Source organism: Balaenoptera physalus (genome assembly GCF_965194825.1).
Source record: "Balaenoptera physalus genome assembly, chromosome: 6".
NCBI lineage: Eukaryota > Metazoa > Chordata > Mammalia > Artiodactyla > Balaenopteridae > Balaenoptera > Balaenoptera physalus.
Window position 1 is genome coordinate 135,974,557 of NC_138885.1, and position 15,943 is coordinate 135,990,499.

The following is a 15,943-nucleotide window of genomic DNA, read 5'->3' on the forward strand; positions in this document are numbered from 1 at the left end:
AGTTCGGTTCTGAAGGAGCCTCAGATGAACACAAATTGCTTCTCCAGGAAGCAGGAGGGCCAGTTTTGCCCCTCTCCTGCCACCTAATGGACATGGAGCATTGGTTGAGGGCAAATCCCAGCTCTGCCTTATCAGGCAGACTATTTAACGTCTGTGCCTCGGTTTTCTCATCTGTAAAATGGGGATAATAAAACACCTGTTTCATGAGGTTGTTGTGAGGATTACATGAATCAATAACCTAGTAAACCCTAAATAAGGCTCAGGTGAAGGCATGAGGCAGCCTCATGAAATGGAGCTTCATTTATCCACAATGGTGAGATTTGGGCCACCACGGGCCCATGTACGCTCAGGCTGTCCTATAGACAGTGTTCCTTAGCAAGACAAATACTCAAGCCAATGCACTGTACCTTAACTTGCTGCCTTGCTTCAGGCCTTACCTTCTTTCGCCAGGACTGCTGCTACAAGCTCATGCAAAACTTATCCGGCAGATGTGTTTTGACCACCTGTTGCTAGGATCGGGGAGGAGTGTTAGAAGGATGGGAAGCACAGAAGAGGAGGACCTGAGGAGCTGAGCTTAGGGAAACAGGTGTTGACAGTGTCTTGAGCACCAGGAATGAGGAAGCACTGGGCCTCAGCAAAGTCACAGAGGGGCACCTGCCCCTCCCAGACTTTGGGCCCTCTCTGAGCAAGTGGTGTCTAAGCTTAGGAAAATTTAGGAGTTAGCCAGGTGTACAAGGAGGAAACTGTTCCCAGACAGAAGGAATACCGTGAAGTTTGTCCATGACTGGTCTTCCTCACTCGGGTCTCCTCTCTGCCTGGCGCCCTTCCCACCAGCTCTCTCAGAGCCAGAAGCCTCTTTCAGAAAGGAAACTTGATATTGTCACTCCACCGTTTAAAACCTATCAGTGGGGCTTCTGGAAATAAAATTCTAACTCCTTGGCTCTTTTTTCCCTCTCCACGAGGTGAACCTCCTCTCTCAGATGGCTCACTCCTCCAGGAGCCCTGCCTGACCCTGCCAGGGCGCCTATTACCAACCACACCAGGACGCGAATGGACGTGAGAATAATTTGTATTCAACGAGCTAGAAATTAGAACAATTTGAAACAGATTTTTTAAAGTAAGTACTTTGCAAAAGCGTAAGAGCTAAAACAAGGCATGAAAACCGTAAGACAGGAAAGCGCCCATCCATTCCACTGCAGTCTCCCCGGAGCACCCCGGGGGTTGGTGGCTGCACGGCCCCGCTCACTCCCGACACTGGGGGCTGTGGGGCGGCCGCTCCTCTGCATCCTGAGCACTGTGATGGGCACACAGCGGGCGCCCCATCCACCGAGGCAGTCAGTACCGGCCTAGCAGCCCCTGCAGGCCACGCTGCGCGAGGATCCTCTCAGCCGCAGGCCCAGACTTAGCACACGGCCAAACGAACGGAGGCAGGAACACCGCGCAGAGCCCCCAGCCCTTCGGCGCGCAGGCTCGGAAACTGACTGGGAGACCTCGCCCCCGGTCGCCGCTGGCCAATCAGCGCAGGCCGCTAGATCCGTGCCCGCCCCAGGCCACGCCCGCAGCCAATGAGAGAGGCCCGAGAGGCCGGCCGCCGAACCCAGCCCCGGCTGGCGCACTCTGCTGTTCGCCTGTCAGGCTCCAAATAAAGTTCTTCGGGGCTTTGAATTTTTTTTTTAAAGCGCCCTCTGCAGTCTCGGCCGCAGCGGGCGAGAGCGGCCGAGTCCCCGCCCCGCCACTTCCGGTCTCGCCGCCCGGAGCCGGTGCGGCTGTGAGGGGCTGCGTTTCGCCGCCGCCGGCCGGCCGGGCATGGTGTTGGGCGCCGGGCCCGCCTCGCCTGTCTCGGGGTGCCCAGGTGAGGAGCGCGGGGCCCTGCGGCGGGCGAGGGGCTGGAGGGTGGCTCGGCTCCCGCGGCGCCGCTGCACCCGGCGGGCGGGCCGGAGGGCGGGCGGCGCCGGGGCCGCTACAGGCCGTGCGGGTCCTCACGGCTGGGCGTCGGGGGCCGGAAGGCGGGCGGACGCTGCGGGACGTGGGCCGGGGGACGCGGGGCTGGGTCCGGGGCGCTGGCCGCGGCCGGGATCCAGGGGCAGCGCGCCCCGAGCCCGGACCTGTGCCGGGCACACACACGGCCTCGCTCGCTCGCGCCCGCCGTCGCGGGGGAGCTGCGAGCCGCATTGTCCGGGAGGAAACGCAGCGCCGAGTGGGCCCAAGGTCACCGGCCCGACGTGGCCGGAGACAACGGGACTCGGACTCAGGCAGCCGGACTCCTGATCGTCTGGGAATCGGGCTAGGCCAGGGGGCCGCTGAGGGTGCGGAGGATCCCGGCTGCCGCCTCGCCAACTTGCCCGCGGCTTCCCCACAACCGGGGACGACCACGGCTGGTTTGGAGGGTCTTCCCGGGGCAGAGGAGCGGGGAGGACATCTTGGACCGATCCGTACGGCCAAGTCTGGTGTGTAATCTTGGGTGTGGCCCTCCCCTCCCCGGGTCTCAGTTCCCTCATCCGTCCCACGAGGGGATCGGGTCCGCCCCTCTGCCTTCCCTCCAGCCCCGGAGTGGGGTCAGGATGGACTGGAGTGGCCGGAGAAGGCTTCTTGGAGGAGCGGTAGGAATCTGGATAGTCATCTGTTATCCTAAGGAAGCAGCAGGATTAGGTGGTGAAGGGAGGGAGAGCATTCCAGACCTGGATGTCAGAGTGAGCAGAAGCTTCCAGAAATGAGCGGGGTGTTGTTGAGGAACAAGGAGGCCCACCTACCTTGTGCAGAGGATTCCTGGCTGCGTAAGGGGATGAAGGCAGGGGGAGGGCACGGGTGGGGGAGATGTTCAAAGACAGAAATCATCACCAGGCTGAGGGGTGCAGGACTGGACATACCTGCTGCTCAGGTAGTAGGCAGTGCAGGAGGAGGCAGGTTTACTGCTCAAATAAAAGGGTTGGGCTCCAAAGGTCATCAGTCAGCCAGCCATGGAGCCAGGTGGGAGGTTCCTTGGGCCCTGGCATTCTAAAGGAGAAGGGTGGGGTGTGGACTCTTCTGTGTCCTGATCTGGGCCTCTTTGGCTGGAGAAGTTGGTTGTCCCCTAGTGACCTGCAGTTCCATCTTTTACACTTAGATTGGGACTTGTCCAGGGCAGGAAGAATTGTAAATGAGGAGTTCCTCACCCCGTGAGCTGACTGGCCCCTGCACGGGTGACAGGGCCTGATTTCGCCACTACAGGCAGGAACACTGAGTCAGTACTGCTCGATGACGAGCCTAGTAAATATGGCACATCAGAATCTTCTTTGAACAGCCTGCAAGCAAGTCCCACCCAGAGGAAGAACTTAAATGGGCCAATTACAACTTGTGGAATTTAGAGACTGAGGGTGCTGTTACCGAAAATGCTGCCGTAGTCAAAGTGTAATTTGCAGTAAAGGGGAAGTTTAGTTTTAAATCAGGTCTTCAAGGGGTGAAGCATACTGAAGAAAGAAAAGAGAATTCTGAAGCAAACTGCAGGTGTTCAGCTAACCTGACAGCTTGAATAATTATTTTCGTTCAGATCTCTTTGTATAGAGTTAAATTAACAGCTATGAAGCATTCCCCAATTAGGCCTTTGGTTTATCCCTAAAGTGGTGCGTGAACGTGATACAGATGATGGAGAAATAGATGGTCATTATATACTTAGATTTCTTAGAACGTTAGGAAACTAAGTTTTGTCTTCTACGGAGAACAGAGCACCAGTGTTTTCTTTTATGTCTTGCGGAGTCAGTGTCCAGTGTATTTTATTAAGGGCCACAGACTTGTTGAAGATTGAAAACCAGGAATCTGATCTAAGTGGAACGGAGTATGGGGCGTACTCTGCCCACAGAGAGGACTTCGGTGTGGGGTAGGGGTGTGAGAGAATTGGGCAGCCCTTAGACTGCAGCCACGCGGAAGAGTGTCTTGGTGTGAGCCTTTCTTCGTATGCGTGAGTCTTGCCAGGCGCCTCTGAGCAGCCCCTTCAGGGCAGGTCTGCAGGGAGCCGGGTGCGGACCAGTCATGCGCCCTAGGGCTCCCCTTTCTGTTGGGCTCTGTATTATGACTTTCCTAGGGTACCGCCTACAGAGCTCTCTTTACACACGCTGTGCTTTTATTGCTTGACGTGCTTGTATTACCACGGTCAGCTAGAGGATAGAAGCCAAGTGGACTTCGTGATAGACGCGTGTCTTGGCCCACCACAGGCGACCCCGTCGATGTGGTGAGACTGACGTGTTCAGGTGTGGGTGCCTGGCAGTGGGCTTGCTGGGGGGGCAGACACTGCTTTGGGATCCAGATCTGCTTGAGGGATTACTGGCAGGATCGTTCGGGGGCCGCTGAGCCGGGGGGGCTGGCTCTAGGTGGTGCTGCTGTGTCTGGCAGCCTGTGGGCTGGAGCCTCCACAGGAGCTCCCGACTCCACCCCCCCGCCCCCCGCCCTCCCTTGTGAGGGGACTTCGTAAACTGAACCGTTAGTCCCCCGCCCTGGGGGAAGCTGGGAAGATGTGTGTCCCTCGGTGATGGTCCTCCGCGTAGGTCCACCTGAGGAGACAGCATGGTAGGGTGGGAATAAAGAAACTAGCGATGGTTTGGTTTCACATTTTTTTTCAATTTTATCGAGGTATAACTGAAGTACACTAAACTGTACATACTTAAAGTATGCAATTTGATCAGTCTTGATGTACGTATATACCCCTGAAACCATCACCACATTCAAGATAAAAACATTCCCATCATCTACACGAGGGAAACTAGTGTTCCGTGGTGACCTCTTCTAGCAGCTGAGTGGCCTCAGACAACCCAGTTCCTGGGCCCTGGTTGCCCCAGAGTCCACATCCATAAAATAGAGTGGGAGTCAGGGGAGAAGTCCATCCCAGATTTGAAATTCTAGGAGCTTGTGAGCGCTTATGTGTAATAGAACTATCTCTTGAAGCATTTAGACCAGTGACTCTTTTTTTAAAATATTTATTTATTTATTTGTTTGTTTATTTGTTTATTTATTTAGGCTGCATTGGGTCTTCATTGCTGCGCGTGGGATGGATTTCTCTAGTTGCAGCGAGCGGGGGCTACTCTTCATTGTGGTGCGCGGGCTTCTCATTGCGGTGGCTTCTCTTGTTGCAGAGCACGGGCTCTAGGCGCGCGGGCTTCAGTAGTTGTGGCACGCGGGCTCAGTAGTTGTGGCTCATAGGCTCTAGAGCGCAGGTTCAGTATTTGTAGCACATGGGCTTAGTTGCTCTGCGGCACGTGGGATCTTCCCGGACCAGGGCTCAAACCCGTGTCCCCTGCATTGGCAGGTGGATTCTTAACCACTGGGCCACCAGGGAAGTCCCTAGACCAGTGACTCTTAAAGGGATTAGGTGTGTGTGTGTTTGTGCGTAGGTACAGTTCAGAAGATCATATTCAATATGTTGTTTTCATGGTACAAATAATAGAAAATTAAATCTTACAGTCTTTGTGGGGTGGGGGAATACACAGAAGATGGTGTGAAAAGCTATGTGAGGGACCTGGGTTAAAATGGTTAAAAATACTGATGGGGGGAGAGTTATTCTTATAGTTTGGCTTTCAAGATCTTGGCTTCAGCCCCTGGCTGGCAGTGCGGAGGCTGCACGATGCCTGGAGTTTACTGTAAAAGACGTGAACCAGCGGGAGTTCGTCAGCGCTCTGGCAGCCTTCCTCAGAAAGTCCGGAAGCTGAAAGTCCCTGAATGGGTGGACACCGTCAAGCTGGCCAAGCATAAAGAGCTCGCTCCCTACGATGAGAACCGGTTCTACACACGAGCTGCTTCCACAGCACGGCACCTGTACCTCCGGGGCGGCGCTGGGGTTGGTTCCATGACCAGGATTTATGGGGGGCGTCAGAGAAATGGTGTCATGCCCAGCCACTTCAGCAGAGGCTCCAAGAGCGTGACCCATCGGGTCTTCCAAGCCCTGGAGGGGCTGAAAATGGTGGAAAAGGACCAACATGGGGGCTGCAAACTAACACCTCAGGGACAGAGAGATCTGGACAGAATCGCTGGACAGGTGGCAGCTGCCAAGAAGAAGCATCAGAACAAATGATGCTGGGTTAATAAATTGCCTCATTCGTAAAAACAAAAAAACAAGCAAAAAAACAAGATCTTGGCTTCAAACTAAAAGTTCTGTGCTTAGGTCATGTTTTTCATCTGGAAGTTTTAGATCATTTTCTTTTGAAAATGATCAGAGTGGTATTGAAAGGAAATCACATTAAAGCAACAAAGGAAATTATGAAAATATTGAGCTGGTGACCAATTTTTGTCCTCAATCAAAAGAAGTCCCAGGGCTTCTCTGGTGGCGCAGTGGTTAAGAATCCTCCTGCCAATACAGGGGACATGGGTTCGAACCCTGGTCCGGGAAGATCCCACATGCCACGGAGCACCTAAGCCCATGCGCCACAACTACTGAGCCTGCGCTCTAGAGCCCGCGAGCCACAACTACTGAGCCCACATGCCACAACTACTGAAGCCCGTGCACCTAGAGCCTATGCTCCAGAACAAGAGAAGCCACCGCAATGAGAAGCCCACGCACCACAATGAAGAGTAGCCCCCGCTCGCCGCAACTGGAGAAAGCCCACGTGCAGCAATGAAGACCCAACAGCCAAAAATAAAAATAAATAAAATTTAAAAATTAAAGAAAAAAAAAAGTTCCAGAATTTTTCTCCAACTGGTAAAGCAAGCAAGAAGAGTTAGGAGGCCTGTCAGATGAATGGCGGTTTATATTAGAAACAGAAGGCAGATTCTAGAGGACAGTTCTGTTTGTAAACGTTGCTGACATCTTTAGTCCTTTCTCCGAAGCAGTCAGGTGCATCACCTATTTTTGGTCTTTATTATCCTTCCCAGTGAGCTGTCAGTGAGGGAACCTGAAACATAGGTGGGTTGGAAGTAGCCAAGTGAAAAGAATCTAGTTTGGGGCATTAATTATAACTTAATTATGTTGCTGTTGCCTAACAATGTAAATACAATACAACATAAATGTGAAGATGCTTATTAAGGTTCTAGCCACACCTTTATTAAAGGAAGGAGGAAAGAAAGCATTGCGGAGCTCCCTCCTCACCAGAGGTGGATGGACACTCTCTTAACTCTGTGATGGACCAGGCTCTGGGTCCACACCCTCAGGTGCATGGTCCACACAGCAGGGATGGGCAGACTTACCAGTGGGCAGTGGTGGGCCTATGTGAGGCCCGTCAGCGGAGGTTGCCCTAGACCATGAGCACCCAGGAGCATTGCCACTGCTACATCCCGGGGCCTGGCGCCCAGTGAGTGTTAAATGCTTGGCTCTCCCTTGTTAAATTTTCATTCATACTTTAAAACATTAGATTTAGAGAGGCCTAGAGATTATCCAAATTCGTTATGAAGGAATGCAGTGTTATTAATGTATCTTACATGCTAAACTTTTCTATAACTAAATTATGGGGAAAATATTAAAAACCACCTTACATCATTGTCTTCAGTGTCCAGTCACTGTCTTAACCTGCTGTTGGCCTTTCAGGATAAAGGTAGCAGTGATGCTGACGCTGGCAAGCAAACTGAAGCGGGATGACGGTCTCAGAGGGTCCCGGGCGCCAGCCGCAGCCTCCGACTCCACTCGGCGGGTTTCTGTGAGAGACAGGCTGCTTGTCAAAGGTAATGACCCTCCGTGTGAGCTGTTTTTCCATCCCATAACAAAATGAAGTCTGGCTGGAGGCTCTTCCGGGATACGGAGCAGCCTGTTGCTGAATAGAAGTACCTGTTTGAAAATATTTTGAACTATAATTGCTGTCACATACAACCGAAGGACTTTGTACTGTGCACACACTATGGGAATGCTGATGGCAAGAAAACGGTATTAAAACTGGTGTGTCTTATACACTTGGGATAGTCTGTGTAGGGGCTGCCAGAACGCTAGGAGAAGGAGTGAGGTACTAGGAACCAGCAGACTGAGGACTCTGGTCTCAGTGCTGTCATTATCCGGCTGGTGCGTGCGTGTGAGGGGGGTGGGGAGTTGGGGAGGTTCTTCCGTTCTGGACTCCTCAGCACCAGAGTGTCTGACCTGTAAAGGGAGAGAGTGGAGTTCGGTAATGTCTTAGGATCCTTCTCTCTTTTATTTATTCACAGCCTGAGGACAGCCTTGTGCAAAATTGGTTCTTGTCCCAGAACTAATAACAGGGTGTCCTAGAGCGGTAGTCTTTGGAGAAGGGTTACGTGATGTGTGTGTGTGACTGCGAGTGTTTGTGTGGAACTTTTGCATGTATTCAATGAACAGATTTATAGCTATTGAGTGCAAAGGCAGTTTCCTAGGGTCATGAGGACTACGAAAGATCAAACAGTTTCTGCCTTGAAGGAGCCCTCTTTACTTTATGACACGTGTTTACATTTTTTAAGTATAAGGAGCTAGGGAGCACAGAGGGTTAAGTGATTTGTTAGAACTGTCTGTTTTCACGTTGTGTTAGGTGGACACGGTGGGGGTGGTTGGCAGGAACAGATCTGATGGTGGGAGACCTAGCGTTTATGAACGCCCCGTGTTGGGCCTTCTCAGGAGCAAAGCACAGCTGAGTTTGGGAAGGGGTGGGACCAGGAGGTGCCGGGTTCAGGGAGACGTCAGTGGTGTACTCTTCCCTGTTCTCCCTCTGCCCCTGGATCATGGCTGAGCTCTGGCTTTCCCAGCCTGATGGGTGATAGGTTAAAGCTGGAGTCAGAATCGTTTTTGACATTTTGGCAAAATACCTTCTGTGTCAGGGAGAGCGTTAGACTGTATTTAGTTTGTTACAACACAGGAAGGTTTACTCTGTGAGGTCTGGGGCTGTGGCCTGGGCTGCAGCCCCTCACTTGGGTGGCCTGATAGGACTTGAGTCTCTTTCCTGGATGCTGGCTCAAGGGTTCCATCTGCAGAGGAAGCCAGGAGCCAGGCAAGCCAGGGAAGGGGTTTGATGTGTGAGTCAGATCCTTCGAGGGGAGGGTGTTCTAATGCCAGGGAGTTGCGGTGAGGAAGGGCAGGTGGGAAGCCGGCAAATAGACGGTGCCATCTTCTTTCCCGTCTCCTCGTCACGGTTGACAGCAGCACTTGTCTGCTGAGCACTTGGGGCCAGGCCCTCTGTTGGGTACTTTATAGGGACAATTCTTGTTTGACTTTTGCTAAGCCTTGCCAGGTGGGTGGTTCATTTTACAGCTCAAGAACTGAGACTCAGAGGTTCAGAAACTTGCCCAGGTCGCAGCTTTATTGCAGCAAGACAGCCAGACCCCCATTTTGGGGTAGGGCAGGCACTTGGGGAACAAACCCAGCAAGCAGAAACCGAGGGAGCAGAACAGAAGTGTGAGTCCACAGAAAGGAGAATTCAGGGAGGCACAGGGGCTCCACCACACCTCCTCCTGCTCAAGGATTCCCTGAGAGCTCTCAAGTGACTCGAGGCCCTGACGCGGCCCCGGGGAGCCCACTGAGGCCCATAAAGCTGGACTCTGCCCCAGCTCCTAGGACAGGAGATGTCTTTGGCTGGGTTTACAGGACCCAGCTGAGGTCCTTTGATTTTGTGAGGCTTATCAAGGAGAGGTGCAAAACCTCCTCGAGAGGCCACCTGTTTGCATTCTCTCAGAGACACTGGGGATTATTAGGTTTCCGGGCCCAGAGCACTCGCCGTTGACGGGGGGTTGTGCAGCAAGGCTCAGTGTAACACGCCCCTCACGTGGCCTGCTCTCTCCATCTGCCTCGGGGGTGGCCAGGCCAGTGTGGGCCGGGCTGACGGAGTGGTGAGTAGTTTGGGCTCACGGTGGAGGGTAGGTGGAGAGGAAGGGTGGGCCTGACCCGAGAGGGGAAGCTGTGACAAGAGTGTGATAGTGTAATAAGGAACGCTCTGATGGCTGGAGATTGGTCCGCACCTAGAGCGCTCCTTCAGCATGTGGCAGCAGCCTTCATTCTGGGGATTTCTGGTGGTCAGGTGGAGCCAGGCGGAGTCCGTGGCTGTCGTGGGCCTGGGAGGCACTTGTGAGAGTCCCTTCTAGCTGAAACTCCCCTTGGGGACTTTGAGAAAAGTCAGTTGTCCGAGTTCAGCGAGATTGCTACAGTCAGGACTGTCATCTGGGGCTGTGGCTTTGGCTTTGGCTCATGCGAGAATGTTACTCATGAGGATCAGTCAGTAGTAGAACAGTGTATTAACATGTCTTGGGGACTCAGTGCCACGGGCTGGGTTCCCGGGAGTGGGGAATTTGGCGTGCGGTGTAGTTATTAAAGGGTATCCTTGGGACTGACACCTGTGGAGGGTGGTGAAGGAAGCAGGAGCAGGCAGAGGGAAAGGGGGAGCTCTGACGAAGGCCCCATGACAGCCCCTGCCCCAGAGCAAGCATGGCCCTTCAGAGCTGTCCCCAGTCGGGTGAGATGGTCAGGCCTGCCTGCTCTGCTCGACCAGTCGTCAGGTGGGTCTGGCCTGAGGTGGGGCTCTGGGCAGCCCACACAGTCCCTGGAAGGGTTGAGAGCTGAAGGCCATCTGCTGCGAGCCCTCGGTGAGAGGGCATCTGGGCCATGCGTCCATCGCCCAGAGGAAAGACCACAGACACTTAGAGGCAAAAATATGTTTTTAGCTGGTCCACTGCCGTGCTTGATTGACCACACATGGTGGAGATCTGGCGTGGTGCGGCTGGCTGTAAGGTTAACATGGGAGATCGGAGGTTGACAGGGACACTTGTCCCTAGTGGTGAGGGCCAGTGGTAGCTGCAAAGCTGAAGTTCCTGTTCTTTTTCTTGGGATAGTGGGCCCAGTTCTGCAGGTGACAGGTGGAGTCAGCTGTCCCTGGAATACTGTGGCCTGCCTCGGAGCAGCTGGCCAGTGTGAGGCTCTACCACAGGGGCACCTTGGCCATACCAGCTTTTCATTTGCACCCCTGGGGTCATTCTCAAGGACATCCTCCAGGCTGGAACTGGAGAGATGCTTGCAGCAGCAGTCCCTGGAGGGTGTAGAACAATCAGGTGTTTCTGGGCGAGGACGGAGGGCTGCTGTCTGCCCTGAATCCCGGGAGTTGGGGACACTGGGGAGAGAGAGTTTCAGGTCTGCGCATTTCCTTTTGGCCCCAGCTCAGGTCTGGGCCTCTCTGGGAGCCATCACCAGTGCTTGCAGCCACAGGGCAGGTGGCACTGCTTTTCTGGTGGACCTTGTGGTTCCGCCGAGTCCATCAATTTCTGAGTCTGATGATGCGCCCCACCTTCCAAGAAAGCCTCTGGGCAGAATGACCTGCTTTCTTGTCTGTCTGAAGCTTGGCACTTTTCATATAATGGGAGCATGATTGTGTGTCTCCCTGTCCTTTGACTTGTTCACGTGACACAGATTTTAGTGCCTGGTGTGTGCCAGCCTCCTGTTAGTGGCCCCTGAAGACCTCAAGGGGCTCCAGGCAGGCTGGCAGGAAGCTTTTGCTAAATGTGGAGATTTGGAATTGAGCTGACGGAGTTCAGGGCCAGGTCTGGAGTAGGGAATGAATCTACAGCCATTGTCCCATCAACCCCTGTGCTCCATGTGGCTCCTGGTGTTCTCTTGTTTCTGCGGCTGTGGCGGCTCTCCACACTCTGAGCCTACTCTGCAGAGCAGAGAGGCCTGGCTGCCCACCTGCATGGGCTTCCCAACATCCAAGGTGCAGGTGTCTCCACGAGTGCCACATGGGGCCTCCTTTGGGTGAGTGCTTCTGTGTCCACATGAGCGGTCTGGTCATGTGGTATAGGAACGGCTCCGGTTCAGGGCGCTTCCTGGAAGAGTGGGCGAAAGAGAACCATTTATTGTTCTCCAGAGCTGTTCTCTCCATGCCAGGCCCTGCCCAGGACTCTGGAGGTGGGCTCAGGGTTGGCTTGTCATGTTGGCAGGGTATTCAGAGCATTTAGCAGCGTTTGAAGCTGTGGCTGTGTGTTACAATATGTGTTTTAAAAACGAGGGCAGTGGCCCAAAGAGGAGGAGTCCTGCTAACGTGGAGTAAGGCAGCTGGCCCAAGGCTAACCTTTAAATGCTTTGCTGCAGGGTTAAACACCAGTGAAACTGCCCAGGGAATTTGGCGGCCCTGAGGTGTGCCGGATAGCCCAGGAATGGGGGTTGGCAGGGAGGATCTGTAGAAGACAGATGAGGGCTCAAGTCAGCTTTGTCTGCTCATGTTGAAAGTGGGTGATACGAGGCCTTGGGGCTCCATTCCCAGAGACTGCTACGGGGGCTGTGTTGGTTTTCGGGGTTACATCTTAGCTCCCCCAGAGTGTGGAGGGAGGGGGCTGTGAGTACTCTGGGCCTGCACTCTGCAGTCTGCTGCTAGAAGGCCCTTGGACTGAGTGGAAGGGCTGATGTGGGGCTTGGTGGGGTCCTTGGGCAGTAGCCATGCCGTCTCTGGGGATAGGATGATGCCATGGGGACAAGTGTCTCCCCCATAAGGGCACTGTGCATGGATGCTGGAGGTGCAGAAGAGGTGCTCAAGGCATAAAGACAGACAGGAGGCTAAGAGATAAAGTTCTAGTTCAAGAAATTGAAGAGGTAGTGGTTCAGGTGGAAAGAGGTAATCAAGTCTCAGGGGATATAGCTGCCAGCTCTACCTGGGTCAAAGAGCACAGCTGCCCTGCCTGGTGTTACCTGATGGGGCTTGGAGCTGGCTCTTGCTAAGAACCATCTGTGTCTATGATTGGCCTTTGTCTTAGTCAACTCAGGCTACCATAATAAAATACCACAGACTGAGGGGCTTAACCAATACACATTTATTTCTCATGGTTCTAGAGGCTGGGAAGTCCAAGGTCAAGGCATCGGCAGATTCAGTTCCTGGTGAGGGCCCTCTTCCTGGCTTGTAAGCACCTGGTGTCTTTTCCCATAAGGGCACGAATCTCGTCATGAGGGCCCCACCCTCCTGACCTCATTTGACCCTAATTACCTCCCAAAGGCCCCAGCTCATACCATCACATGGTGGGTGGGGGTTTAGGGCTTCAGCATAGGAACTTGGGCGGGAGACACTGTTCAGTCCACAGCACCTTTGGAATGCCTCAGTCCCCAACTGTCTGAGGAGAAAGGCTCCTCATGTCTCAGGATTTTCACACTGAGAGTACTGCCACCCTGCTGGCAAGTGTGCTTGTTTGTCGAGCGTTTCCTGAGCACTCCAGGTGTGCCAAGCTCAGGCCCAGGCACTGGGGTCCCAGGGCTGGGTCAGAATCTACAGCCCCCACCACGAAAAAGGCACAGGTTCAAGTGGCAGGCGGTGCAGAAACAACTAGAGCACTGTGTTGTGGGCAATCTACGGCAGAAGCGGGTGAGTACGTGCTGTGTGGGGGCCATTGTGGTAATGGGGTGGATTTAGTAATCTGATATTTCTGGGCAGTCATGCTTCAAGTGGGCTCTGTGGTTTGATCTGTAGTTAGAAAGGAAAAGCGTCTAATTTCTCAGAAGGAAGTTGTGCAGCCACTTAATTGTGCAAGGTGCCAGGTGCCTCCCCAGAGGCTGGGCCGGTGAGCTGGAGAGGTGCTAGCATCTTTGGAACAGGCGAGACTTTAGCAGTTTAAAAATATCTGAACTTCTTGTTACCTTCCAGGTGGGGGTAGTGTCCTTTGGGCAGTGAGGTTATACAGGGAAGGACTGCTGCTTTGCCAAGAGGCCTCTTGAGCATGTGAAGCAAATCACTGGTTTCTTTGGTCATAGTCTACCTGTAGGTGGATTCTGAGGTTATTACTATCGATGTTAATGAATTATTATTTCCCATCATTTGAATTATTATTTCCATCAAACTACTTGTCATTTGTGACAACTTCTTGAGAGGAACACTGCGTTGTAGTTCGTTTATCTTCTATACTGGGCTGGACTAAAATGCCAGGCATCTTTAATGAAATCCTTCTGCCTCCAAGGTCATATTCCTTGCCCACACTGGTTCTTGGACCAGAAGTCTGCAGAGGCCCTGACTGTGGTGGGGGTCATCACTGGACTAGGTCTGAGGGCTCTCCTCTTTGGAGTTTAATTCTAGACCACAATGTGAAATTATTAAATCCGTCTGTGTAAATTAGCTGTGTGTAAATAGTTTAGCTTGGCAAAGTAGCCTACAGCAGTTCCTATACCTGGAGGAATAGAACATTCAGAGGCCTAGGCCCCAGCTAGGACTTTTGGTGTAATTGGTCTGGATAGGGTGGGGTGGCAGGGTTTGCTCAGCAGGTGCTAGGTTGTGGGGATGTATACGCAGCTCCAAAGTTTACTAAAAATCATTGAATTATACACTTAAAGTTGGTCTACTTTATACTATGTAAATTATACCTCACCAAAGCTGTTAAAAAAAACAAAAAAAAACAAAAAAAATTCCCCAGATGATTGCGTGCAGCCAGGGCGGAGAATCCCTGTCCTACAGTGAGGCGTCCTCTGGCCTCGAGCCTCTCATCCCCACACTAGGTCCCTGTAATGCAGGATCCGGTTCTGTTGCTCGGTCATCTCGACGCCCTGGTCAGTGCATCCCTGCCCTCCTGTGTCCGGGCCTCACCTCTTGCCTGTTCCTTGGCAGTAGACTGTCTTCTCAAATTTTTCACTTCTGTCATGTGGCCCCGTTTCAAATCCTCTGGGCATGTTTTCTATTTCACTGGGTTTTTGTAAAACTGAATGACCAGAGTTCTCACGACAGGAGTCAGGATAGGCACGCCAGAGAAAACCGGGTTCCAGTGGCCAGCGTCAGTCTCTCAAAAGAAGGGTCCTCAAGAAGAGTTTCTTGTGAATTCTTATCAACAAAAAGTTAAGTAATAGTACAATAAATACGTAAATAGTTTTCTCCTTAAAACCATCTAGATTTAATTATATGGATAACATTTATTTAAAAGTGATTAATATGCATGACTCATTTGATAAAAGGTGTGCTTTTTTGATAAAATGAGTGGGCTGTTGGAGCAGAGCCTGGCTCGGACCCCTTCCTGGTCAGAGGGCCGGGGTGGGTGGCCTCAGAGTGTTTCTTTACCCCGTGCCCTGCTAGAGTGAAAGGCGAAACTAAAGGTCACCACGGTCGTTATGATGCTAGTGAACCTTTCATAGGGTCTTCATCATTTGTTTTAAGTGCATATATTCTAGTATATACCATAGCACAAGACTGCCAAGACTGCAGTCCTTATCTCCTCCCTCCTCTCCCTCACCTCACTTTTCTGGATGCCCATCCCAAATGCCTGGAACCCAGAGCTAATACATTTAGTGCGCCACCCGTCTCTACCCAGGTTCTCAACTAGCTGATGTCAGAGGCCTGTGCCTTTCCTAAACCCTTAGCCTCAAAATAGCCATCTGCCGGTCTCCCCACTAACGCACTCAGCTTTGCAAACATTGTGGCCTCTCCCTTCCCACCCATTCCCCCCTCCCCACCCCCGCTCTGCACTTGAAGGAGTCATTTGCTTCTTAGTGTTTTGTAGACTGGTTTCTTCTTTCCACTTACCTTCCTGTTGTTTTGAATGATCCACATCCCATGGCCTTGCCTCAGGCCTCATTCCCCTCGGACCAGTCTGTCCTCTCTACTGAATGATTCCTGCTTTTCCTCCTGTCTCTCATCGGTGACTCTCCCTGCTCCTGTCCTCTGCTTTCTGCCAAAGTTCTTTCTTCTCACCAGTCTCTCCCCTTTGTTGGTCTCATGACGTCAGGTGGCATCACTCTGCAGGGGCTCCCCAGCCCCGGCCCTGGTCGCGCACCCAGACTTCAACTCCCCCACCCGCCCCGCTCAGCTTCCCCAGCCCTCAAGCCTCGGTGCCATCTCTGATGGACATGCACGCACGCGCACACACACACACACGCACACACACGCACGCACACACACACACGCACACACACACACACACACACACACGGCAGAGCCTTCCGTCTCTGATGGACACACACACACACACACACACACACACACACGGCAGAGCCTTCCGTCTCTGATGGACACACACACACACACACACACACACACGGCAGAGCCTTCCGTCTCTGATGGACACACACACACGCACACACACACACACGGCAGAGCCTTCCGTCTCTGATGGA

General features: G+C 52.9%; 1 protein-coding gene and 1 pseudogene across 7 annotated transcripts in view; both read left to right on the top strand.

Annotated features, from left to right (window-relative positions):
* Positions 1–1,054: 1,054 nt before the first annotated feature.
* The window catches only part of UBE2F (ubiquitin conjugating enzyme E2 F (putative)), a 51,637-nt gene continuing 36,748 nt past the window's right edge, over positions 1,055–15,943 (top strand). For 2 of the 6 annotated variants that reach the window (XM_082465287.1, XM_082465289.1), the window contains exons 1-2: positions 1,059–1,852; positions 7,484–7,617. In XM_082465287.1, the coding sequence (XP_082321413.1) occupies positions 7,500–7,617 (118 nt within the window). In that variant the 5' untranslated portion in view covers positions 1,059–1,852; positions 7,484–7,499. Of the gene's footprint in view, positions 1,853–2,453; positions 2,601–7,483; positions 7,618–15,943 lie in introns of those variants that run through there. The other 4 variants (XM_082465285.1, XM_082465286.1, XM_082465290.1 and 1 more) reach the window with 4 other exon arrangements.
* LOC309662508 (small ribosomal subunit protein eS19 pseudogene) lies at positions 5,576–6,100 on the top strand (annotated as a pseudogene). The gene has a single exon. The product of its transcript is annotated as a small ribosomal subunit protein eS19 pseudogene (transcript).